This window comes from Mercenaria mercenaria, unplaced genomic scaffold, assembly GCF_021730395.1.
Source record: "Mercenaria mercenaria strain notata unplaced genomic scaffold, MADL_Memer_1 contig_3154, whole genome shotgun sequence".
In the NCBI taxonomy this organism is placed as follows: Eukaryota; Metazoa; Mollusca; class Bivalvia; order Venerida; family Veneridae; genus Mercenaria; species Mercenaria mercenaria.
The window spans coordinates 8,970-36,930 of NW_026461268.1; the positions used below are offsets into that span (position 1 = coordinate 8,970).

Consider the following 27,961-nt stretch of genomic DNA (forward strand, 5'->3'; position numbering starts at 1 on the left):
ATACTAATAATGATATCATTATTTTTCAACTACAGCATAGAACCATGGGCAATAAAATGGGACAGCCATTGCAACCACCACTGCAACTTGGAGGGAAACAGCAGTCCTTTTGTTCTTTGCCGACCGATGAATTACTAACCTTAGTAGGGAATGAACTTTGTCAGAACTTAGCTACTATTGAAAGCATGCAAAGAACAAGAAAATTCGATGACCGTGCGAGAGAAATTGTTTGTCAACTAATGAGGGACTTAGAGCAGAAGCTATATATCTTCAATCAAGACATGGTAAAATTTTCAAAAGTCTTATTCGGAATTATGAATGGGTTTATTTGTGTTATTCTGTGTTATTTAACTTTGTTATTACAATAAATAAGAGTGGATGCTTGCGATATAAAGATAAATGTGTAACGCACTGTAAAACAATAATTTGACAATTTTATTTTTCCAAAGGAACATTTACGCAAACGATTGCTTCACAATACAATTGACCAACTTTTATTTGATTTTCAAGGCTGGAAAAAGCTACTCACAAGATAGGAAACAACAAGATTACAAAATACAAAGTCTTAAACAAGAAGTGAACAGACAGAGTGATAAAAACAACAAATTGCAAATGGAGAATATACGTTTAAATAAATTGCTTCAAGAAACACATAGGTAAGAGGTAAAAGTTGCGTAAGCTAGATGAACTTTTATTATACGAAACTAAAGGGAAACTTCAATATTACTAAGCGTCCGATAAATGCACTCGGGTATTTCGTAACTCTACGCTAAGCAACCTACTTCAGAAAAAATAAAATGATTTGTAGTTGTTTTCTTTGAAGTCATTTTCCTGAGACGTTATGTAAATCATCGACTCTGTTCTTAATTGATTGTAATGTTCTAAATAAACAAGAATTCCGCCAAGCGGGGCCACATACGTCCGAAACGTTATATCAGAGAATGACAAGCAAATTTAAAGAAAAGGCAACGTTTAAAGATTTTTTGGTGGGTGGTGTGAGCGGGAGTGTGTTGGAGGGGGTGGAAGCAGGGTGTGTGAGCAGTAGCAGTGAATAGCAAATAAGGGCAAAGGATGGGCAAGAAACTAAATGAAAAAAGTGTTAATTTTTTTTTATGGTGGACTGGGGCCTTTGTAATGTAGTATGGTGCAGTCTGCACATAGTCTCATCACCAAAGTTTCAAATTATGTTCTGGACACCAAATATGACGGGCATATTTGACCTTGCTGTGACCTTGACCTTTGACCTACCACACTGCTTTATGCATTTTGCATATCGGCTAAATTGTGACCGTGACATTTAACCTACAGACCCGGTTTATGTGCAGAGACTCATTGCCATATACCTACAAGTCTAACGAGCCAGTAATTTAAATTTTATATTTCGGTTTAATAAGTTTTTTTTGTATGCTCCGTTAGCTACTTATTATTTTTTATTAGTGTATAGACTTTCTATAGTGTTTAGATATATAATGCACTTATGCATATGTTTATTTGGTGTAATATGCCAAAATATGACTAATTCCTACCCCACCCTTCACGAAATATATGTTATACAAATAGCGGGATTCGACACACAATTTTAGGAATAATCAATATTAGGGAGATTCACACTATCTGGTATGTTGCTTAAAGCGACAAACCCATTGTGATTTGTGATTTTTAAGATAATTTACCACCGAAAGGCAAAATGCCACCACTGTTTCATATACTTATATGAAATATAGTTGACCAGCTTATAGTTTCCAGAATTACGGGAACATTCGTAATAAATTCCTAAGCTTAACCTACAACAAGCCGGGCCCAGTCGAACTCGTGGCACTCCTTGTGTAGGTAATAGACATTTGCGGATTAAGTCTACGTGGACTGTGAACACCTAAGACGATCGACTTTTCAAGGGGATCGTCTCAACATGATAATTTTAATTTATGTGTAGTAGGAAAACATTCCTATAATGACGGTATGGTCTGGCTAATTATGTCACCGCACATGATAAGATTTGGATTTGTCTGTCCGTCCGTCTGTCCGCCAGAGAAATGTTTTGGTTATGCATATCGCCAAAAGTATTTGATCTAGCGTCATAACACTTTCCTGAAATATTCTTTAATATAATAAGTTGCGCATCCGCGACAAAGTTGAAAAGATAAGCTAATCTGATCGCAATGCATCCGTATTCCATCGTCGTCGTCGTCCGAAATGAAAAACAAAAAATTTAAACTGGGTCAGCTGGGATCAAAATGTAGGTCAGCAGGTAAAACATTGTGAAAACTGTAGAAAACGTAATATCTTGCGTCTCCATTCCTTTGTTGTTTTATACGCCCGAAGGAACGTATTTTGGGAAACCCCAGGTGCTCATCTGACCGTCTGTCTGTCTGTGTGTCCGTCTGTCCATTAGCAATTTCGTGTCGACTCCGCTCTGTAACTCGTGAACCCTTGAAGGATTTTAAACAAACTTGATACAAATGCTCTCCACATCAAGACGACGTTCAGAGCGCCTGTATCAGGTGGCTCGCTTTAAGGTAAAGGTAACACTAAGGGGTCGAGGTCATATTACTTTGTTTCGTGTCTGCTCTGTAACTCTTGATCTGTTTGAAGGATTTTACAGAATCATTGCACAAATGTCCATCAGAGCGCATGTTTTGGATGGCTGACTACAAGGTCAATGTCACACTTTGGGGTCAAAGGTCATATAACTTTGTTTCGAGTGCGATCTGTAACACTTGAACTGCTTGAAGGATTTAAAAAAAAATGGCACAAATGTTCACCACATTGAGACGACGTGCACAGCAAATGGCTCGCTTCAAGGTAAAGGTCACACTTAGAGGTTAAAGGTCACGTGATTTTATTGTTTGTTATTGTTCCTTTGCATTGCTGTGCTCTTGTTTGTATTTGGCAAATTCCATTTTTGTTCACTTTTACAATATTTTTTATTGAATAACTTCCCTTTTATGTTACTATAAATATGTTATTTTGTAACTTTTTTATTATTGGCCGTAGGTAAAAACCGAGACCACTTTTCTTTGGTACAACATGGAGGGTACCTGCAAAGTTATGGTGTTTTTTGACATATCTGTACCTGGTAATGATTTAAGTGGACTTAGAGTTTTTCGGGGAATTTCTTCCCTTTGCTGTCCTTTTCCTTAGGGCTTCATCAGTAAAGTTCTTTAAATTTTGCTCCTATCCTCTGATAATTGACTTTATCAAAAACTTTAACCAAAAATTCAAAAAGGGACATAATTCTGTCAAAATTCAAATCAGAGTTATGGCGATTGTTTTCCTGGTGAAGACTTCGATAGTAAATAACTATTTAAAGTTTCAAGTCAATAGCTTTGATAGTACAGAGATATTTGACTTGATCAAAAACTTTAACCAGCAATTCTTATTTAAAAGAGGGTATTATTCTGTCAAAATTCAACTCTTATTATTATGGGGATTGTTTCTCCCGGTGTAGGTTTTGATAGTAAATAGGTATTTTAAGTTTCAAGTCAATAGCTTTGATAGTAGCCGAGATATTTGACTTCATCAAGAACTTTAACAAACTATTCTAAGTTAAAAGGGGCATAATTCTGTAAAATTCATATCAGAGTTTTAGGGATTGTTTCTGCTAGTATAGACGTTGAGAGTAAATAAGTAATTAAAGTTTCAAGTCAGTAGCTTTGATAGTTACAGAGATATTTGACTTTATCAAAAACTTTAACTAACGGCGACGCCGACACCGGAGCGAGTGCAATAGCTCTACTATTTCTTCGAAAAGTCGAGCTAAAAACAGGCACATCCAAATTCATATCACCTACTCGAAACCCTATTGCCGTTATAAACTATTTTTTCTACATAATATAATCAAATTATATTGAGACGGTACCCTTGAAAAATCAATCGTCTTAGGTGTCCACAGTTCACGTAGACTTAATTCGCAAATGTCTACTACGCAGACACTATGTGAAGAGTAAGCTATTCAAGTTTGAAGTACCTTGGATGCTTATTTTGTTATGCGAAATATGATGGACACTTTTTACCTTATAGCTCAATTAGTGGCCTTAACCTTTGAGCTAAAGAGGTTTAAGACTTCAGCCTATCGTACCATTATCATCTACTACCTATATGCTCAATTTAAAGTCAATCTCTTTAATGGATATAATGTTATGCTCTGGATACGAACAGTAGTAGACTTCGGACAGTTGGGCAGCCTGCCTGCAGCCCTGCAGCTATATCACGTGACTATGACGTCATCGCGTGGGGCGGGGCTAACGGGGGGAAAACCCATGACGTCACTGCCGCACCCAACATTCCAAACTAACAATAGAGACTAGGTGAGTCAATCGGAAATTACAATGGGGAGGGTATCCTACGACCGCGCACGAACAATGGAAGGGTATCGTATGACTGCCTGCAGCCCCGGTCTATTGTTGCGCTGCTCCCTATTGTTACGTAAAGGGTATCATATTATAAGACCGCACCCAGCATTCCAAAGAACAAAAGAGTGTAGGTGAGTCAATAGGAAATTACCATGACGTCAAAACCTCACCCAACATTCCGTTACTACCCGGCTTATCTATTTTTAGTCAGTAGAGGGTATTATATAAGGTTATTCCTTTTATTGTCAACCTATCTTAATTTTTCATTGTTTTATCCGTCTAGAACGGTGATTTAGGGTCAAATTTGACATTATGGGTTTTTAACATTTTTGGAAAGGTCGAGAGGTAAACATTATGAAAATCCATACTCGGACCGGAAATGACGTCATCAAAATTCAAGGCCGTCGTAGAGGCATATTGCTGGTACCGTTGGAAAGGTCTCGTCGATCACGTTCAGAAAATATATACTTTTATGGGTCTATCTAGTACGGTTCTTGAGATATTGAGATTTTAAGCGAAATCATTCATGCGTTACCACCCTGGTTTTCTCTTTTGTTATCGTAGGGAACCTAGTCATGTAGGGTATCTAATGAAAGGTCTCGATGAGAACTATTCGATGACCACGTCTAATGGAGACTAAAATCACTCATGCGTAAAAATCACTTTGGACTCCGAGGGTGGGTTCGAACCTTAACAAGAGGGATACCCCTGAAAAGCTATCGTCAAGACAAGTCAGAAAATATATACTTTTATGGGTCTTTCTAGTACGATTCGTGAGATATCGGGATTTAAAGCGAAATCATTCATGCGTTACCACCCTGGTTTTTTCTTTCGTTATTGTAGGGAACCTAGGCATGTAGGGTATCTAACGAAAGGTCTCGATGAGAACTATTCGATGACCACGTCTAATCGAGGCTAAAATCACTCGCGCGTAAAAACCACTTTGAACTCCGAGGGTGGGTTCAAACCTTGAAGATATCCACTGATCTGTTACATTTTATGGTGCGCAAAACGCGATATTACTTTACTATTTGATAATAGCCAGAATTACAACAATCGTAGAGACTTTTTATAATTTTATTGACACAATTGCCAACATGCTACATATATATATACATTGAAATCAATTAAAGCAAGTTATTTACAAATAGGTACATACGCAAAGTTAAGTAAGGTGTTTTCAACGATGCAGACAACATAAATCACTGTCTTTTTACTCAGCAGTTAAACTTTTAGGATAGTATTTCTACAATATTGTACGTTATTTTCTTTTCCTTTTGTCTTTGTAATTATGTTAATTGTAATAGCTGAACTGAAGTCCATTTTCTGCAACTTCCAGTATTCTTACTGCTGCTAATGATGATCAATAATGCTCTGTTCTGCTATAAACTTTCATTTTTTTGACAGATTAGACACCAACAACTTCATGAGTTTTAGTTAAAAAATGGATATCGTTTCAAATGAAGTGTCAGGCGCACAGGTTTCACTAAATGCGGCGCGTTTGTGTCATCTTCCTGCTTTATGTGTATTTCCAATTCCCGAATTTCTTTGCTTCTCACAGGTAGGTAGTAAGGTGCTTCAAGTGTGTTATCCCACCCACTTGTCTTGTTTTTCTCAAGTCGTCGCAGCAAAGGACGAGCTTCGCCTTTCACGATACTTTCATCACAAATATCTGAATATACGTAAAGCCCATTACTAGATTTCGATTTCACTTTTTCCCTAGCATGAAACTCGATTAAAGCCACTTTCCATATACCTTCTAAATATAAAGGCTCATTCAATCGTATTTTGAAATGGCTAGTATCATTGTTTACAAAATAGGCATCGCTTTCGTCACTTTGTAAATATATGTATATGTTACTCATCATGTTGACTTTGTCTGTCAATAAATCTGATCTACTCACTCCAACTGTCTAGAGTATTATGATTACTTTAAAGACTTACACATAGCTTTATTGGTTATAAGATTTGATCACTCGGATGTTCTCAGAGTCCATTTCCTCTCCTTCTTCAGATTCATCGTCGCTTTCCTCGCTCTCTGTTTCAGTTTCATCCTCAGGCTCTTCCACCTCTAACAGATCTCTAAATTCTGATTTATGCTTTCTTAACGAACGTTTTACTGCTGAGACAGTGGACAATCCCTTTTGTTCCAGCGAATTGATATCCTCTAATATTTTCTTATGTAGTGCACTGCTTCGTAGGGGAAGGATGAAAGAATCCAATAATTGTTCGTATAATACGAAGAATTTGCGTTTGAGTTGCGGCTGAAGTCTATCTTCTGCCATTTCTAGAGCCTCCTCTTGGTCTTCCCCATTTTGTATAAACTGATCATAGAATTTGTCATATTTATCGCAGGTACATACCCTAGCCCTTTTCCTCAGCGAAATATATCCCTGATTGTCCTCGACATTATCGTCCAACTCGCTGTCACTTGTTTTGTCCATTCTGACACGTTTAGAAGGTGGCTCATTGTACGCAGAACACCAACCACTTTTTTCGTGCCTCTGTACGTCATAAGGATTCTCGAAAAGGAGCCCACAGTCGAAGCAAGCTTCTGCTTTGTTAGCCATTTTGTCAAGCGACTGTTCTTGGATGTGCATGGATGGACTTCCTTCTAAGGAATGATAGGGTCCCACCTCCTCATACTCTCTTATAGCTGTCTGTGGTGATGCTTAGCCATGATTTGTTGACTCATTATGAAAGTTTGTCATAGGCTTGGTCATCTCAGTTTTATCCGTAGAAGAGATTCCAACATTTCGCCTTATATGGTATTTTAATCGGTCGTTTTCTGCCACAAAGGGTTTCAGATCTATTATAAGATATCCGTACGGATCTTTCGTAGCTTTTTCGAAGGTTTTCATTAATACGTCCGTTTTGTTCGGATACATTTGTCGGGCCAATGTCAACACAGACTGTTTATCCACAGGATTATTAAAAAGCGCTATATAGTAACAAAAATTGCGCCTTTGTGTAGGGTCTTTATTCCCGTATAAATTCTGGTTAATGGAAATGACTGACTGCCATCTCTTGTACAGCCAAACGATTCTCTGTATCCGAGGACTGATTTTAGCTCCGTTATTTCGTAATAATTCCTTGACCAGCGTTGTCTTCCCGCAAGCCGTTGGACCCGAAACCATCATAGTAAATGGATGTTGAAAAACCATGCCGGACATACGCTCTGTAAACGGTGTTAGCATTGATCCTCCCGATTGATCTTTTTGTGGCAGTAAAAATGGAGACGTTGGTATTCCAGGTGGAGGTGGTATTTTGATCGGTTTTGACAATGGAAGAGCAGGCTGATACCCTTCACCATTTTGTGACGGGATAGTTTCTCCGTGTTTGTTTCTGCGGTGTCTAAGCATAACGTCTTTTCTTGAAAAGTCTCTCTTACAATCCGGACACTTGTTCATGTTGCTTCCACGGATGTCAAAGAATGAATGAAAGGTCCGTAAATCTGCATTAAAATTTATATTACTTTTACATCATGAGGCGAGCAAATGTGGTGGCTTTGGTTGCGGCGGCGGTGGTGGCGGCGGCGGCGGCGATGGTGGTGATGGTGATCTTTCCTTCCTCGCGCTCTTTTTATTTAGATCAAAAACAGGGACCGATTGTGGATTGGGTAGACTTCTCCGACTCATTTAGTTGTTCGGGGTTATCCCAGTACGGTTCTCGTCTATATACGAACGGAATGTTAGGGTGCACCAAATCCCTAGCTTGTCCTACGGGTTGACAGAACGCGTTAAAGATGTAATTGTTTAAGCTGGCATCGGAGTAAAGGACTTTTCCTGTTGGTTGGTAATATCTAGCTCGAATAACGCTATTCTTATGCGAGTTATAAGCCATATTTGTTAACACACGTACGTTTATCTTCCTCAAAAGTTTGAATTGAAGTGATATTCTGAATGTAACTTAATGTTTATATATACTGGAGAGGGTATGTTACACCGATTGAAGTAGTCAATTGTGAAAAGGTATACATATTATAACCGTTCGTCGTTATTTGAGCTCTGGCTATTGATATATTAATTAATGGGCTAAATTGAATAGATTTGATTACATTTGATTTTCAGTGATTTATGTTGTCTGCATCGTTTAAAACAACTTACTTAACTTTGCGTATGTACCTATTTGTAAATAACTTGCTTTAATTGATTTCAATGTATATATTTATGTAGCATGTTGGCAATTGTGTCAATAAAATTGTTAAAAGTCCCTACGATTGTTGTAATTCTGGCTATTATCAAATAGTAAAGTAATATCGCGTTTTGCGCACCATAAAATGTAACAGATCAGTGGATATCTTCAAGGTTTGAACCCACCCTCGGAGTTCAAAGTGGTTTTTACGCGCGAGTGATTTTAGCCTCGATTAGACGTGGTCATCGAATAGTTCTCATCGAGACCTTTCGTTAGATACCCTACATGCCTAGGTTCCCTACAATAACGAAAGAAAAAACCAGGGTGGTAACGCATGAATGATTTCGCTTTAAATCCCGATATCTCACGAATCGTACTAGAAAGACCCGTAAAAGTATATATTTTCTGACTTGTCTTGACGATAGCTTTTTAGGGGTATCCCTCTTGTTAAGGTTCGAACCCACCCTCGGAGTCCAAAGTGATTTTAACGCATGAGTGATTTTAGTCTCCATTAGACGTGGTCATCGAATAGTTCTCATCGAGACCTTTCGTTAGATACCCTACATGACTAGGTTCTCTACGATAACAAAAGAGAAAACCAGGGTGGTAACGCATGAATGATTTCGCTTAAAATATCAATATCTCAAGAACCGTACTAGATAGACCCATAAAAGCATATATTTTCTGAACGTGCTCGACGAGACCTTTCCAACGGTACCAACAATTTCTGACTTGCCTTGGTTTAAAACAACTTACTTAACTTTGCGTATGTACCTATTTGTAAATAACTTGCTTTAATTGATTTCAATGTATATATTTATATAGCATGTTGGCAATTGTGTCAATAAAATTGTTAAAAGTCCCTACGATTGTTGTAATTATGGCTATTATCAAATAGCAATGTAATATCGCGTTTTGCGCACCATAAAATGTAACAGATCAGTGGATGTCTTCAAGGTTTGAACCCACCCTCGGAGTTCAAAGTGGTTTTTACGCGCGAGTGATTTTAGCCTCGATTAGACGTGATCATCAAATAGTTCTCATCGAGACCTTTCTTTAGATACCCTACATGCCTAGGTTCCCTACAATAACGAAAGAAAAAACCAGGGTGGTAACGCATGAATGATTTAGACCCATAAAAGTATATATTTTCTGAACGTGCTCGACGAGACCTTTCCAATGGTACCAAAATATGCCTCTACGACGACCTTGAATTTTGATGACGTCATTTCCGGTCCGAGTATGATTTTCGTAATGTTTACCTCTCAACCTTTCTAAAATGTTAAAAACCCATAATGCCAAATTTGACCCTAAATCACCGTTCTAGACGGATAAAACAATGAAAAATTAAAATAGGTTGACAATAAAAAGAATAACCTTATATAATACCCTCTATTGACTAAAAATAGATAAGCCGGGTAGTAACGGAATGTTGGGTGAGGCTTTGACGTCATGGTAATTTCCTATTGACTCACCTACACTCTTTTGTTCTTTGGAATGCTGGGTGCGGTCTTATAATATGATACCCTTTACGTAATAATAGGGAGCAGCGCAACAATAGACCGGGGCTGCAGGCAGTCATACGGTACCCTTCCATTGTTCGTGCGCGGTCATAGGATACCCTCCCCATTGTAATTTCCGATTGACTCACCTAGTCTCTATTGTTAGTTTGGAATGTTGGGTGCGGCAGTGACGTCATGGGTTTTTCCCCCGTTAGCCCCGCCCCACGTGATGACGTCATAATCACGTGATATAGCTGCAGGGCTGCAGGCAGGCTGCCCAACTGTCCGAAGTCTAATACTACGAACTAAGAAAGACGGACGGACAGACGGACGGACGGACGGACGCGATATCATATAATATGACCCATTTTTCTAAAATGTTAAAATTCCAAATTACGTTAAAATATCTTTAAAATTTGAAAGATGTCATTGAAATATTTCTTGTAGCTTTTAGCATTTCATGTTATTCACATCAATTTCTAACATAATGGCTGAAAGATGATTTTACCAAAAAAAGTGTTGCGGCAAAAACGAGGATATATTGTTTTCAAACAGACTTTGTATAATCTACCTATTGAAATACACAAAAATGTTACTACTTTTTGCACTGCGTTCTTGGTATTAAACAATCGTCTTGCACAAAGTTTACAGTTCCGAACAATTGCAAAATATTATTACAAATATTTAGTGCCAATGCAAAGCTATATTTTAACTAAACACAAAGACAAATCGTTGGAGGGTTAAATGTCACATCCTTCGAATCACTTGTCTCTTACCGCTGCAAGTTAGAAACTTTCTTGTTTGGGATGTTTAATATCAATGTAGGGAAGAACTCCAGCTGGCTTACGGAAGATCGGTGGTTCTACAGATGAAATAAAGCTTTTTAACATTTTAGAGGCCACATTTGTGACCCAATCTTTATGAAACTTGGTCAGAATGTTTGTCTTGATGATTTCTATGTCAAGTTCAAATCTTGGTTATGTGTGGTCAAAAATAAGGTCACTAGGGCAAATCCAAGGAAAATCTTGTTAACATTCTAGAGTCCACAGTTAAAGTTTGAAACTCACGAGCATTGGTCAGAATGTTTGTCTTGATGACCTCTAGTTCAAGTTCTAATCTGAGTTATTTACGTCAAAAACTAGGCCAGTAGGCCAGAACAACTCTGGTGAGCGATATAGGACCATCATGGCCCTCTTGTTAGCATTTAGCATTAAATCAACTTCCCGTCAATTCTGTTTACCAGACGGAACAACTGCGACGTCATCTAAGGAACGTTCTCCCTGACTATACACGGACGCCGTCAAAACAGCGGTCGGTTATCACTAAGCAGCGATGACGTAACTTTCGTGCCTTTTCTTTTGCTGTTCATACGAAATGAACGTCAAAAGTTTCAATGGAAAAGAAAAGGGCGAATGTAAATATATGTATATAGAATGCCTTAGTATTACACGTTACTGAATAATTATGTGTGCTTCCTCGTAAATTGTGGTTTAAGTTCTTGTAATGCGAAACATTATTTTACATTTTAGCAAACTTTTTCCGTCAAAACCACACATTGAGGGAAACGTTAAAACTGGTAACATGGCGTTAAAGGTTTGTTTTAAGTAGATATATACACGTTTAAGGTTTCAATAATAAAACTGTAAAGAGGTATATCTCAGGTTCAAATTATGAAATTAATTAGATATGTTTTATTTGTAGAAAAACTGTTATGTAGTTTAACATGACCTTATAGATAAAAAACAAAAAAAAAGAAAAAACAAAAAAAAAAAAAAAACAAAAAACAAACAAAAACAAAAACAAAAAAAACAAACAAACAAAAACAAGAAACAATAAAAAAACCAACCAAACAAACAAAAAAATCACAATTTATTGAATAACAAATCATATTTACTTTGAACAATTACATATGTACATTTTGGCTGCAAAGAAAATACGATGTTTAGATAGCTTACTGTGACATTCGTATTGTTCAATGATGCAAATATTCTGTCATATTCCACAAGGTTAATTATCTACTTAGACTATATAAGTCATGCATACGCCAGTCCAGGTTACACTAAATATTCAAACCAGTCGTGTCCCAATGTATCCACAGCATCGGTTAGGTCGAGCTGTTGATTATGGATTTCTGGACAAGGGTGAATGAGAAATTGGCCGCAGAGAAAAAAAGAAGAACGTGTCGAACGTCTAGAAAAAACTATTTCTGATTCGCTGGACAGGTAAAATAGATGCATAACCGATTGATTCATCTACAACACTAGTAAGAAAGATAACTTTCAGATAGACACAAAAGAAACATATCCTTACAAATTAATTCGTCGGCGACATATAACTTGCATTTGGCATGAAACGGATTTAAATGTAAATTATCATTATTTTGGATCATTTGATAATTTTAAACAAAGTCGTTTGATCTCTACTTATTCACAACTATTACTAACCAAGATATCATTTTTTTTTTACATTTTCGTATTTAAGTTAAATGTTTTTGAGCAAAGTCATGCCTAATATAAAATATGTAAGTAACATATAACATAGGCGTATGATGTAGACAGGTGTGCTACTCACATATGAAAATGTAGGTACATTGCAAGTAAAATAAATATGAATCACAAATTTTGATGATGGACTTATTTCGCTTTGTCAAATTTTGCAAACTGTACATATTCGCGGAGATATATACTCACGAAACGGTTATAACTGTTATATATAGCCATACATTTATGCTCCACTTCGAAAATTTGTCTGCACATTTAAGGACAGACCAAATTAATCATTTACATAAGCAAAGCCAAAAGTCATAAACAATAAAAATCATTATTGTATATTTCATAAACAGTACACTATGTGTAGATCAATTTAACCGCAATATTCGTACGTAAAGGACTTTCTTTTTGTATATTTTGTCATAAATGTAAGAATATTTCACAAAAATGTCGCGTTTTCTAGGATATATTTTATTTTGTCATCCGAAAGGAAGAAATCACAAGATTATAAAATAAGATAATTTCCATTGGTCTTTAAGCAGCAATAATAATAATTAACATTTGTCTATATACAGAAACAAAAGCGATTCAGAACAAACTGCCAAAGCTGAAACGGAACGCCCGAAGCAACATAACGTGGAACCATTAAAGGTATATCAGTAAACGCAATATTTTTTAATATATATAAACTATTGTGAAATATGGACTTTAACCATTTTCGAATTGTAGGATTAAAATACCTATTCTAATACGACCCCTGTCATTTTCCTGTTAAACAAAGAAGGCTGAAAAGTGTGTGTTATTATACAACAATTCACTTTTCTGACATCACAATTATCACACCCCACAAACGAAGTTTGGGGGTGAGGGGGGTGGGGGGGGGGGGGTATATAGGAGTGAGCTTTTTGGTCGGTTAGTCAGTCCGTTGGTTTTCATAGTTTCCGGACAATAACTCATGAAAGGCTTGACAGATTTAAATAATTTTTGGTACACAGGTGTAACATCATAAAATACAGGTCAAGTTTGACTTTGAGGTCAGTAGGTCAAGGTCACAATGACCCGAAACATTTAAACGGTTTCCGGATGATAACTTGAGAAGGCTTGGACCTAGGATAATAAATTTTGGTATACAGGTGTAATATCATACATTACAGGTTAGTTTCAACTTTGAGGTTAGTAGGTCAAAGGTCAAGGTCACATTGACCCGGAAAAGTTAAACGGTTTCCGGATGACAACTTGAGAACGCTTGGGCTTAGGATCATGAAAGTTGATAGGGAGGATGGTCATCAGCAAATGACCCCTAATCATTTTGAGGTCAGTAGATTTAAGGTCAAGTTCACAGTGACCCAAAACAGTTAAACTGTTCCGGACGATAACCTGAGAACGCTTGGGTGTAGGATCATGATAGTGAATAGAAAGGATGGTCATGACAAGCAAATGACCCCTATTTATTTTGAGATCAGTAGATTAAAGGTCAATGTCACAGTGACCTGGAACAGTTAAACCGTTTCCGGACGATAACCTAAGAACGCTTGGGCCTAGGACCATAAATTTTGGTACACAGGTGTAACATCATAAAATAAAGGTCAAGTTTGACTTTGAGGTCAATAGGTCAAAGGTCAATGACCCGGAACAGTTAAACGGTTTCCGGTGATAACTTGAGAATGCTTGGGCATAGGGTCATGAATTTTGGTACACAGGTGCAACATCATAAAATACAGGTCAAGTTCAACAGGACCCGGAGAACATTTAACGGTTTCCGGAGGAAAACTTGAGAACGCTTTGACCTAGGATCATGAAAGTTGCAAGGTTGTTCATGATCAGAGGATGATCCTTTTTGATTTTGAAATAAGTAGGTTAAAGGTCAAGGTTACAATGACCCGGAAGAGTTAAACCGTTTCCGGACGATAACTTTAGAACGCTTGGGCCTAGGATCACGAAACTTAATAGGGAGGTTGATCATGACCAGCAGATGATTGATTTTGAGGCCAGTAGGTCAAAGGTCAAGGTCACACTGACCCAGAACAGTAGAACTTTTATTGCAGGGTTAACAGATTTAAATCATTTTTGATACATGGGTGTTACATCATCATATATACGACAAGTTCGACTTTGACATTGTCTTACTTCTGTGACAAGGCCGTAGTGTGGGGGTATAATTCGTCACTCCTGCTCCTGCACAGCTCTAGTCACGTCATACCGTCAAACGGCATAGCGGCGCGCTGGAAAATAAACCTACGGAAAAGAGACAAATTTATTTTATGCTAACTGGTGAAATACTGAAAAATAGCAGTGAGATATTTCTCTACAGCACTCACAGTGCCGAACTTCTTTTTTTCAGATAAAATTATCTCCCTTGAAAATATTCTTTAATTAACTCCCTTTGTTGCCTTTAATAATTGCTGGTAATCTATTATTATCCTAACATTCAAGCCATACAGGAGACATGTACAGCTAGACAATCCTATATAGGACAAGCTAGCTATAATAAAATTTGCAGAAGAAATAATATTATAGATCTAATGCTCTAGCTCTAGAAATGTACCTTCAAAAGTGGTTGCTTGGCCTTGTCGTTAACTTAATGTAGCTATATATATGTCTTTCCTCCACTTTTCATTGGTTCCTCACTATCGTATGGTAGATTTTACTGGCGACAGCACATTTAGTTGGTTGTTGTCTTAGTTTATTATCACAAGACATCAACACAACCTTACGTAATATGCCAGCATTTTCGTCGAAATTCTTCCCCACCCAGCCAGTTGTGTTCCAGATTCCATCCTTATTCGTTATGCTAAACAGCTCCTAGACCAATATTTCCATTAAATCCATGATGATATTTAATTCTGCAGCTTGATTTTCCAAAGACTTTCGGATATTCCCCAGTTGTTTACGTTTTTCGTGTTGTTTTTTAATCTGACCTTCAGCGTTTGTAAACAAAGCAAGCTTCCGGTTATTTAACGAACTGATGGCATTGACCGAAAAGTTTTAAATATGCTTACTTAACTATTGTCTGTTAGCCGCGGATTGTGCATTTACTAACAAAATATTTTAAATGTAGTTTTTGTTTTCAAAAACAAAATGGCGTCGTGTTGATTTCACGGACCTAATCACCAATATTCGATATCAATGTGCCTGAGTGTCCATGGTAATTTAGCGGATGCGTCATATGTAACACGGTAGCTTAAATAAATCCTAATATCATCATGAAATATTGGTTTTCTTTGAACATGTTAGCATTTAATAAACAGAAAAGTCGTTGATCTTCACCAGTTAGCATAAAATAAAAACAATTCTGATATTTCCACTCAGGCTCCGCCTTCGTGAAAATATTCATTTGTCTCCCTTATCGGTGAAGATATATTTCGATATCACACTGCAAACAAACAAATATCCTCTATATTTTATGGATGTGGTCAAAGACGTACTTAAAAATCCTTGGAAACGTGTTAGAATCGAAATAATATATCTCATTTTCATCGTTCAGATGCGTATTATTATATCACTCGGGCTGCACCCTCGAGATATAATTTCTTCGCATCTGAACTCCAAACAATGATTTTATTCAACGACAAATCACGAAGTGAGATATATTATTTCTTGAATAATATACATTCTATAGATCAGCAAATGAAACAGCATAATTTCTTTCTATTTCAGAAACAAAGTCAGCAAGTAAAAACCACACATGGAAAGCAGACTGGGAGAGATAACCCGATAGAATCATTGAGAAAGCAATGCCAACAAATGGAAAAAGACAATAAAGAACTCCTCGACGAGAGGGAAATATTGAAAACACATAATTATTCGTTACAGACATATTCCAACCAACTTAAAGAAGAAAAAGATCAATTATTGCTTCGGTATCATGTCAAATATTTATGTAAATAAGAAAGTAATATAGGAGTCATACCTGCTCCGATGATCAAAGATCATCAGACGCCTCGCTTCGCTGTATGTTCAAGCCTTATCAGAAGTCAAATTCTTTCAAGTGAAGGTCCAGGTGCATGCCCGTGCCTGAAATAATATCAAGAGGGGCGTCTGGGGTCTCCAACAACGATGAAGGATGGGAAGTCGCAATATTTCCTAAACCTTGTTGACACTACTTGAAACTAAACAAAATACAAAATTTATTGATTTTTATGTGATTTTTATAAAATAGATTATAATTTCTTATGTACCTTTTAAAATGATCAATCATGATTTTACAAGCTCTTAAAGCAGCTAACGTCTCATTCATTAATATTTCCTTTAAATCTTGGCAATGTTATTTTAAACTGACTTAACTTCGTGTAAGCATTCTGTGGGTGAAGTGAATGCTAGTATTCAAATCTAAATTTGATTTTATATTTACTTGTATAGCCAGTGAACCACGATGAAGTCTGCCTTAGCGTTATAATTGCTTGAACATAAGATACGTATATCCATCAGACTGTTTTAGATAGAATGTATACTACTAAATATATTTTTAACAGGCTCAGTAAATTAGCCGGAGACAAACATGTTGATAACAATACTGCAATTACCGACCTGAGCGATCCAAACCGGCCTACAAAGCTTGGAGAGTTTTACAGTGAGATATACGACAATGAATGGACCGATGCTTTTGAGGCGTTAGTTAGTGGTGACTACGATGAAATAACAGCGATTGAAACATTAAGACTGACGCTGTTGGTTAGCTTTATATTTTGCATTTGATAAAGCTGTTAATTCGTGGTCTTTTAAAATTTACCTGCTATTAAACGTTTTAATTATATTTGATTTACTTACCGTAAATTATGACTACCTTCCAACTACGTTCCCTTCAAAAATCCCATGCACATACTTAATACGAGACAACCAACAGAAAAATAAAGTTGTTTTAGGGAATATAACACGTTGCTCGTTTGTTTAACTGTCATGATCAGAGTAAAAGAATCCGCGCATTCGAAAATATCTTTAGTAAGATTAAGTATTATTCGGAATAAAAAATGGTTTATACAACTGTTAAGTGTGGAACTATTTAATTACAGTATATAGAAAGCTAATATTTTGACTGTGCCTTGTTTACATATGAAATTTATATGTTTTAGTACTGTATAGGTGGCTGCGTCCTTTGAATGTGACTTTTCCTATTGGACTTTCGTTCTTGGTTTTTCTCTTTATGTAGAACGTGATACAATTCTGTGAGGGCAAAGCTGATCTTTTGTTACAAAAAGCTTCAGATGCTGTAAATCTACTGTTTGAAGAGTATCGACAATCTGTTATGGAAATTGTAAGCGATATGTTTAAAACAGTACTCTTCCCTTGCTACACAGTATAACTAGGTCATGATACATAGCAATGTAATAAAAACTTGTGATAATCAAAAGTATATATCGAAATAATGTGTACGATTTACTGTACACAATTACACTGAACATGTCAAATGAATGAATAAGAAAAAATGTAGGAAAAGTATGCTTCGTTATTTTTCTTATGTGCCCCACGGCGAAACTTCCAGTAGCTCAACAGAAGCTGAAATTACCTTGTCTATCCTACGATTCATTATGTTATGTTATTAATTATTAATACAGTTTATATGCATTATTTCAGAGAACATGGAAGCCATATCATTTCGCAATGCCAAAACGACAGGTTAGTAAAACCATCATGAAACAGAATCGATATTATTGATTATTTACAGCTTCATCCGAAACAACATATCAGTTTCTTTGTTTTAAATGCTTTTTATGACAATCTTTCTTTGTCCAGTTTAATGATGCGTTCAAAGGTAAAAATTAAATATTTCTCATAAAAAGAATTGACGAAAACAAAAGCGTATTCCTTGCTTTGTTGTGACCACAGTATTAGAAATTGCACAAAATTTCAACTTAGTTTACGTTTTAAAGGTGGTTAATATGGTCTTTGTGCTTTGTGAAGTCATAAATTTTACCGAAACATTACATTTATTCATATTTTTACTGAGCGAATACATAAGACATGTCAGTTTTCAGTTTGCCGGATGACTAAGGTCGCTGACTTGAGATCACTTGCCCCTCATCGATGTGGGTTCGAGCCTCACTCGGGGCGTTGAATTCTTCATGTGAGGAAGCCATCCAGCTGGCTTAAGGAAGGTCGGTGGCTCTACCCAGGTGCCCGCTCGTGATGAAATAATGCACGGAGGGGCACCTGGGGTCTTCCTCCACTATCAAAGCTGGAAAGTCGTCATATGACCTAAAATGTGTCGGTGCGACGTTAAACTTAACCACAAAAAAGTTTTCAGTAGTTATTATAACACTTTGATTATATATATATATTTTTTTTCCTACCATGATAGACTTATTTTAAGGTAAGTTCAAATTTGATTGACTTATTTTGCCTAAGGAGTGATATGAATGTTAGAACTATTTTATAATATCTTTAAAGAATTTCTATCATGATGAAATATGAAGACGACATTAATTTGAAACGCAAGTTTGTAATATTATTATTACCTCCCTTTGTCTCGTTTGGCAATTATTAAATTCTGAATCTACACGCAGTTTTAAAATGCGTTGAACTATTTTCAATATCTTTGAACTGTAAATATAAAGGTTGAATTATATTAAAATAAAGGTTAACTATGAACTATTCCTATTAAAGAAGAATTCATTGACCAGTATCAAAATAAGTCTCTAACATAATATAAGTAAAGTAAGAAACGTCATAAAATGTTGTTTGAATGTTACCGGCCACATTTAATTCTTTTAGGCTACATGACATTGTATATCATGACATTTTGTGTCTCAAATTAAGTTTAGTTAAATAAAACTGTAAGAATGCAACAGTACAAATACATATTTTCAGGCGCGAAATGTCGCACAGTTTCTCCGAGGTGAGAAGTCTTCGTTAGTAGATATAAAACTACAGCGCAGATGGGAAGCTAAACTTAATAGAACCAACGGAGATGCTAAAACGAGTTCCGAAAAAGTAATTATTACTTTCTTTAATACGGTAAAAGTGAATCAGTTACTGTACATTGTAATAAATATTTTTCATGTTTGCATTTTAAAGATCATTTCTGTTTTTAAAAAATGTCTTTTTGTGATACAGGTAGAAATTTGAAAGACACAGACAACCATTTTCGGTATTTAGATTAAGCTATGAGCACGACGCATATTACCTATGATACATTGCTAGTTTGTTTATTCATTGATCGATATTTCAAACTTGAGATTATCTATATTCTTAAGGTACTGAAAGAAGAACACTCAAAACTGAACGCTGATACTAAATTGAAGCAGCTGCGAAAAGATATGGCATCATCAATGGTGCCTATTGTGCAAAAGGTATGTTTTGAGAATTTTGTATGTACGTGTAGTTATTATTTGCTGTGTTTCTTTTCCAGTAAAAGAACGTAAATGGTCATAATGAAACATCTGTTATACAATCTGTTGGCAGAAAGTTTGAATGTGTAATAATGCAATCATAGGAGATAACCACTTTGAATAGAGAGAAGTAAATTTAGAAGGCAAAATGTAAATTTTGTCTTTACCTTTTAAGTGGTACATTGGAGCAAGGTGGACAAACAGATGCATAGAAGAACTAAACCCATACATTATGAAGTGCCTTTACCTAGGCTGGATGATGGTGGTCCAGACGCCACCGCTGGTCCTACATGAATTTCCCACCGAAAAAGAGATAAAATTTGATAAAACCATGTACAAAGAATACACCGCATCCGGACCTCTAGTCAGTTACGTAGTTTGGCCAGCGTTGTTGTTAGAGGAAAATGGACCTGTCATCTGCAAAGGCGTGGCAGAAGGGCAGAAACCCTAAAACTAGATGTTTAGGTGTAGTGCTGATAAACAGATGCATGACTTGTGAAAATGACATAGCTAACACAATATTGGTGATCTGCGAAGTGTCTTTTATATAACCACTACATTTTATGTTTTCGTGTTTATCATACTTAAAAATTATAAATTTTTAGCTGATTAAATGAAACGCAATATGGCCAGTGTGATGAGGAAAATGAACTTGTCGTGTCTTATGAAGAATTCGGATCGTACGTTTTCCGAAGGAATTCAAAACAATCATCATAACTATACACGACTTTGTATTATTTTTTGTTTATCAGTTTTAATTTTATTTTGTGTTAAAATCTTGATCTTCAGGCCATGTTTTTACAATATCTTCATACAATGTGGTGTTGAAAGCCAACAGTGGGACATAATTCTCTTCATGTTCTAAACCGATTTTCATAACATATATTTCATGCCTTTGTGCTTCATAATAATTTCCATAATTAATTTTGAAGAACGAGAGCTGAAGGCTCAGATATCATTTTCATTCGTTTGAGTTTTAATCCAATAAACAGTTATATTCAACGTTTTTGTTTAAACTCTTGAACTCATCTCACTGCATAAGTATTATTTTAGACATCTTACATACCGAATCTAGAACTTTCTAAGAATTATCGTACTCTAAGCAAATGTAAAGCAGGCAAATTTGATAGTTTTTTCTGTCATTTCAAAATATTTTCATCTCTGTCTTTTATCATGAACACTATATGCGTTAATTTTCAGGAAATAACCACCCTCCCCCTCGATTTTACAATTTGATAGTTTTCCTCTTTGCTTTTATCTAAACTTCTAAAGACACAAGTGGAAAACTCAGTGACAGACAAGTTTGAAAGATGGTTGAAAAGAACACCTGGTCTTTCGTATTTTCAAATTTGTCGACTCTTTTGTTATGCCGGACACTCAATGGTAGTTCTTTAACAATGTCAAGGGTTTCATACATGTCACAGGGTGAGAAAAATGTGCAGTCAGTCCGGGGCTCGAACCCGAGACCCCTCGCTTACAGGGCGAGTGCTCTACCGACTGAGCTAACCGGCTGCCTGACACAGCTTCTCCCCTAACGTGACCAAATCCGTACTGTGACATATATATCTAGTCCGTAAGTTTGTTTTTGTTTATATACTTCTTGTAATATATAACACTTAAGTATTTATGTGGTTAACATCTATTGACATTCGCTACCATTGCGTTTGTTAAGGATTTGGCGGATATAATTTTTATTGACATAGCCCTGACCCTTTGGAGCAGGGATAAACATTTAGACATTTCTTGCAAATTTAGCAGGCTTAAACCAACCAGAGGTGCTTTTGCTACTGACTATTCCTAGGTGAAGCCCCACTATATGTTTGTGTTTCATTCTCAGCTTGATTTCGTCTATGTATGCGTATGTACATGTTCATTGCATACTCTTTTGGTAGACTGCTGTGGCTGTCTTTTGGGTCTTATGATTGTTTTCATCATTTAAATACATCAAATTAGTAGAAATATTCAATTATGGTTTGAAAAGGAACGTCTGGAATATTATTTCCGCATTTAGAGTATGTCATTCGTAAGTAGTTTACGTTCCTGTGCAAATTGTCAGTCTTTGGCAAAATTTTATATCATGAATAATGTTAGAAGCATATAATGAACGTATCTAAATGTTTTAAGAACAATAGCCGATTGTAATATATTAAACTGTAGTCAGCAAATGCAATTATTGTCTCTTTTTGTTTTTCTTTTCTTATCTATGCAGAAAGTGTAGTAAGTGTTTTACGTAAATTTAGAATATACATATCTCGAAGAAACACACCAGGTCTTTGTCATTCTTTGAGATTATCTATATTCTTAAGGTACTGAAAGAAGAACACTCAAAACTGAACGCTGATACTAAATTGAAGCAGCTGCGAAAAGATATGGCATCATCAATGGTGCCTATTGTGCAAAAGGTATGTTTTGAGAATTTTGTATGTACGTGTAGTTATTATTTGCTGTGTTTCTTTTCCAGTAAAAGAACGTAAATGGTCATAATGAAACATCTGTTATACAATCTGTTGGCAGAAAGTTTGAATGTGTAATAATGCAATCATAGGAGATAACCACTTTGAATAGAGAGAAGTAAATTTAGAAGGCAAAATGTAAATTTTGTCTTTACCTTTTAAGTGGTACATTGGAGCAAGGTGGACAAACAGATGCATAGAAGAACTAAACCCATACATTATGAAGTGCCTTTACCTAGGCTGGATGATGGTGGTCCAGACGCCACCGCTGGTCCTACATGAATTTCCCACCGAAAAAGAGATAAAATTTGATAAAACCATGTACAAAGAATACACCGCATCCGGACCTCTAGTCAGTTACGTAGTTTGGCCAGCGTTGTTGTTAGAGGAAAATGGACCTGTCATCTGCAAAGGCGTGGCAGAAGGGCAGAAACCCTAAAACTAGATGTTTAGGTGTAGTGCTGATAAACAGATGCATGACTTGTGAAAATGACATAGCTAACACAATATTGGTGATCTGCGAAGTGTCTTTTATATAACCACTACATTTTATGTTTTCGTGTTTATCATACTTAAAAATTATAAATTTTTAGCTGATTAAATGAAACGCAATATGGCCAGTGTGATGAGGAAAATGAACTTGTCGTGTCTTATGAAGAATTCGGATCGTACGTTTTCCGAAGGAATTCAAAACAATCATCATAACTATACACGACTTTGTATTATTTTTTGTTTATCAGTTTTAATTTTATTTTGTGTTAAAATCTTGATCTTCAGGCCATGTTTTTACAATATCTTCATACAATGTGGTGTTGAAAGCCAACAGTGGAACATAATTCTCTTCATGTTCTAAACCGATTTTCATAACATATATTTCATGCCTTTGTGCTTCATAATAATTTCCATAATTAATTTTGAAGAACGAGAGCTGAAGGCTCAGATATCATTTACATTCGTTTGAGTTTTAATCCAATAAACAGTTATATTCAACGTTTTTGTTTAAACTCTTGAACTCATCTCATTGCATAAGTATTATTTTAGACATCTTACATACCGAATCTAGAACTTTCTAAGAATTATCGTACTCTAAGCAAATGTAAAGCAGGCAAATTTGATAGTTTTTTTTCTGTCATTTCAAAATATTTTCATCTCTGTCTTTTATCATGAACACTATATGCGTTAATTTTCAGGAAATAACCACCCTCCCCCTCAATTTTACAATTTGATAGTTTTCCTCTTTGCTTTTATCTAAACTTCTAAAGACACAAGTGGAAAACTCAGTGACAGACAAGTTTGAAAGATGGTTGAAAAGAACACCTGGTCTTTCGTATTTTCAAATTTGTCGACTCTTTTGTTATGCCGGACACTCAATGGTAGTTCTTTAACAATGTCAAGGGTTTCATACATGTCACAGGGTGAGAAAAATGTGCAGTCAGTCCGGGGCTCGAACCCGGGACCCCTCGCTTACAGGGCGAGTGCTCTACCGACTGAGCTAACCGGCTGCCTGACACAGCTTCTCCCCTAACGTGACCAAATCCGTACTGTGACATACATATCTAGTCCGTAAGTTTGTTTTTGTTTATATACATCTTGTAATATATAACACTTAAGTATTTATGTGGTTAACATCTATTGACATTCGCTACCATTGCGTTTGTTAAGGATTTGGCTAATATATAATTTTTATTGACATAGCCCTGACCCTTTGGAGCAGGGATAAACATTTAGACATTTCTTGCAAATTTAGCAGGCTTAAACCAACCAGAGGTGCTTTTGCTACTGACTATTCCTAGGTGAAGCCCCACTATATGTTTGTGTTTCATTCTCAACTTGATTTCGTCTATGTATGCGTATGTACATGTTCATTGCATACTCTTTTGGTAGACTGCTGTGGCTGTCTTTTGGATCTTATGATTGTTTTCATCATTTAAATACATCAAATTAGTAGAAATATTCAATTATGGTTTGAAAAGGAACGTCTGGAATATTATTTCCGCATTTAGAGTATGTCATTCGTAAGTAGTTTACGTTCCTGTGCAAATTGTCAGTCTTTGGCAAAATTTTATATCATGAATAATGCTAGAAGCATATAATGAACGTATTTAAATGTTTTAAGAACAATAGCCGATTGTAATATATTAAACTGTAGTCAGCAAATGCAATTATTGTCTGTTTTTGTTTCTCTTTTCTTATCTATGCAGAAAGTGTAGTAAGTGTGTTACGTAAATTTAGAATATACATTTCTCGAAGAAACACACCAGGTCTTTGTCATTCTTTTGGAATTTATAATGCACTTTCATTTTAAGTAATTAAAAATAAAGAGAAAAAAATGAATCAATGAGTTCTTGAGTTTCTAATACGCCGTTTTATGTTATTTTTACACGATTTTAGTTCATGGAAAAATCTAAACACATATTTTAGAACACAGCTGTGCATTTAAGATTGTCTTTCAAACCAACTCTTGTATTTCAGTTATTTGCCCAACAGACCTTACTGAAGCTGAAATATAAGCATTTGGAGGGTAATTTATTCTAATAATAACCAATTCTACAATTCCAATAACTATATGATTAAAGTTTGATATTTTTCTTCAAACTGGCATTTTTCTTCAAAGTAACTAAAAACACTGTAAATTAAGAAATAATAAGTTCCCAAACGTGGTTTATCGTAGAATAACCGGAGTCTTGAGTTTTTATGCGTAAAAATATATCACGAAGGCCGTAGGCCTGAGTGATATATTGTTTCGCATTAGAACGATACATTTCGATTCTAACACGAGATACTTTTATCAACAGTGTTAGAAAAAATGGTAACTACTTTTTACGGCCGTGCTACGCACCTGGATCGGATGACGTCATTGCACGCGAGTGGTTTATTGCAGAATAACCTGAGATAGATTTTGCTCTACATGTATGTAGGTTATTTGCTGGTCGTGTTAGAATTAATTATAAAACATATAGATCAAGAAGAAAAGCAATCCAGGCATGACTATATCCATGAAAACTATTGTTAAAAAAACTTACTTTTCCTGTTCTAACACTGTGTCGTATATATGAACGTTAAAAATGAAAAGTTCAAGGTCGGCATAAACTTTAATGCTTCAGAAAACATTTATAATATAAATTGTGAGTGCTATAATAGTGTAATTCATAGAAATGGTATTGTGTCAGATGCTCAACGCAGTGACAATGTTATTGTAGAAAAAATATACTACATGTATTTCAGAAAATATGTGTTACAATGAATGTTCGCTGATGACAATAGAAGCAAAGTGCTATGTTTTGATACTAATGCCATCACTTACAGTACTACTACTAACAGCAACAATTACAAAAACAACAACAACAACAAAAACAACAACAACAACAATAATAATAATAATAATAATAGTAAAACTGTAAGAACAGATACCATTTCAGACAATAGTAATAAAAACAAAACTGAAGTTATAGTAGTGATGGTCATACTTCTATAAGTGCAGTACAATCTTTAAACAGTATCGATAAGTTTAGTAGAATTCAGTGGATGTCAACATCACCGAAAGACATAATTGATACTTTCGGTATTTCTGAATGGTGTGGTGGCGGGGGTCTGGTACATATTAATGACGAATTAGAATAAAAGTAAAACGCAGATTTGAAAACTTCATAGATATCATTAATAAGGAAGAAAAATAATTTTCAATTCTTTGAGACTTCAATCGCAATTTACTAAATTCTAGCATTTGTAATATATGGTTAAGTTATACTGTCTCACTGGGACTTGAACAATTTGTTGAACAGCCTGCTAGAAAATCTTGGGTTACAATTACACTAATAGATCATGTTTATACAAAACCTCCACAGAATATCACAAGTACGAAGTGCTCAAGGTGAGCTATGGTTATCGGTTATTGTCCATCGTCCGTCTTCGTCCCTCGTGCGTCATGTGTCGTCCGGCGTTCGTCTACATTTGCATTCTTAACACACAAGAGGCCACATTTGTAACCCGATCTTTATGAAACATGCTAAAAATATTTGTCTTGATGATTTCTAGCTGAACTTAAAAACTGGGTCATATGGGGTCAAAACAAGGTCAGTAGGCCAGATCAAAGGACAATCTTGTTAACACTCTAAAGTCCACAGTGTAAGTTTGAAACTTGGACATTGGTCAGAATGTTTGTCTTTATGACCTGTCGGTCAAGATAGAATCTTAGAGAAAGAGATAGAAGGATAAAATACAAGATCAAAGGCGTTGACACTGGTCCATTTAAGGAACACAGCTACAGCTTTTTATCTTCATTTTAAAAGAACCAGTGGAACAATAATTGCAAGCACAATGACTTTTCCACAAAATGTCAGACGAGGGGTACTGCTTTCAGTACTTTGAACTTTGTAATTTGTTTAGATAAATGCAAATAACATGAACATTTTATTTACTTTAAAAACGAATTGTTTTAATCTACATTAAAGACACATCTGACAGTTTTCTATATGTATATAGTATGTCACCACTAGTCTTTCTTATAAAGACCCGTGGTGACATTTCAACTTCATTATTTCACGCTTTCTGCTTCGTGATTTCACGATTTCCACTTCATGAATTTACGAATTCACGATTTCTGTTTCCTGATATCACGTTTCCACTTCATGAATTCACGATTTCACGAATTCACGATTTTACGATTAAACTTCACGATTTCTTGATTTCACTATTTCCAATTCACGAATTCACGATTTTTGATTCCAAGATTTCCACTTCACGAATTTACGATTTCACGACTAAACTTCACGATTTCACGGTATTTGATTCCACGATTTCCACTTCATGAATTCACTATATCTAGATTAAACTTCACGATTTCACGATTCCACGAGTTCCACTTCACAAATTCATAATTTCACGATTAAACTTCACAATATTTTTATTCCACGATTTCTACTTTACGAATTCACGATTTCACGAATTCACGATTTCACTATTAAACTTCACGATTTCACAGTTTTTATGATGTAGGACTGAAACGAGTACCCGTGTACCCGCGGGTAGGGTAGAAAATCCTCAATACCCGGGTACATATTCATTACCCGTTACCCGATGTATACATTTGTAATAATAGTATTCTTGATAATGTAACTAGTAAAAACATGATCAGTACTTTGAACTTAGAAATTTGTTTAGATAAATGCAAATAACATGAACATTTTATTTACTTTAAAAACGAATTGTTTTAATCTACATTAAAGACACATCTGACAGTTTTCTATATGTATATAGTATGTCACCACTAGTCTTTCTTATAAAGACCCATGGTGACTTTTCAACTTCATTATTTCACGCTTTCTGCTTCGTGATTTCACGATTTCCACTTCATGAATTTACGAATTCACGATTTCTGTTTCCTGATTTCACGTTTCCACTTCATGAATTCACGATTTCACGAATACACGATTTTACGATTAAACTTCACGATTTCTTGATTTCACTATTTCCAATTCACGAATTCACGATTTTTTGATTCTAAGATTTCCACTTCACGAATTTACGATTTCACGATTAAACTTCACGATTTCACGGTATTTGATTCCACGATTTCCACTTCATAAATTCACGATATCTAGATTAAACTTCACGATTTCACGATTCCACGAGTTCCACTTCACGAATTCATAATTTCACGATTAAACTTCACAATATTTTTATTTCACGATTTCTACTTTACGAATT

The 27,961-nt window shown here is 35.7% G+C and overlaps 1 protein-coding gene and 1 non-coding gene across 3 annotated transcripts; one reads left to right on the plus strand and one right to left on the minus strand.

Moving 5' to 3' along the window:
• On the plus strand, positions 1-24,512 carry LOC128552789 (uncharacterized). 2 transcript variants are annotated; one of them, XM_053533854.1, is made up of 11 exons: positions 1-284; positions 511-656; positions 13,053-13,128; positions 16,135-16,337; positions 16,950-17,148; positions 17,624-17,728; positions 18,049-18,090; positions 19,282-19,404; positions 19,668-19,763; positions 22,109-22,204; positions 22,419-24,512. In XM_053533854.1, the coding sequence occupies exons 1-11, from the start codon at positions 45-47 to the stop codon at positions 22,692-22,694; spliced, it is 1,602 nt and encodes a 533-aa protein (XP_053389829.1). In that variant the 5' UTR covers positions 1-44; the 3' UTR covers positions 22,695-24,512. The 2 variants fall into 2 exon arrangements, with proteins under 2 accessions (XP_053389829.1, XP_053389830.1); XM_053533855.1 differs by lacking the exons at positions 22,109-22,204; positions 22,419-24,512 and adding an exon at positions 19,978-20,804 and having other exon boundaries at positions 2-284.
• On the minus strand, positions 23,685-23,757 carry Trnat-ugu (transfer RNA threonine (anticodon UGU)). The gene has a single exon. It is a non-coding gene; the product is annotated as a tRNA-Thr (tRNA).
• Positions 24,513-27,961: the final 3,449 nt, after the last annotated feature.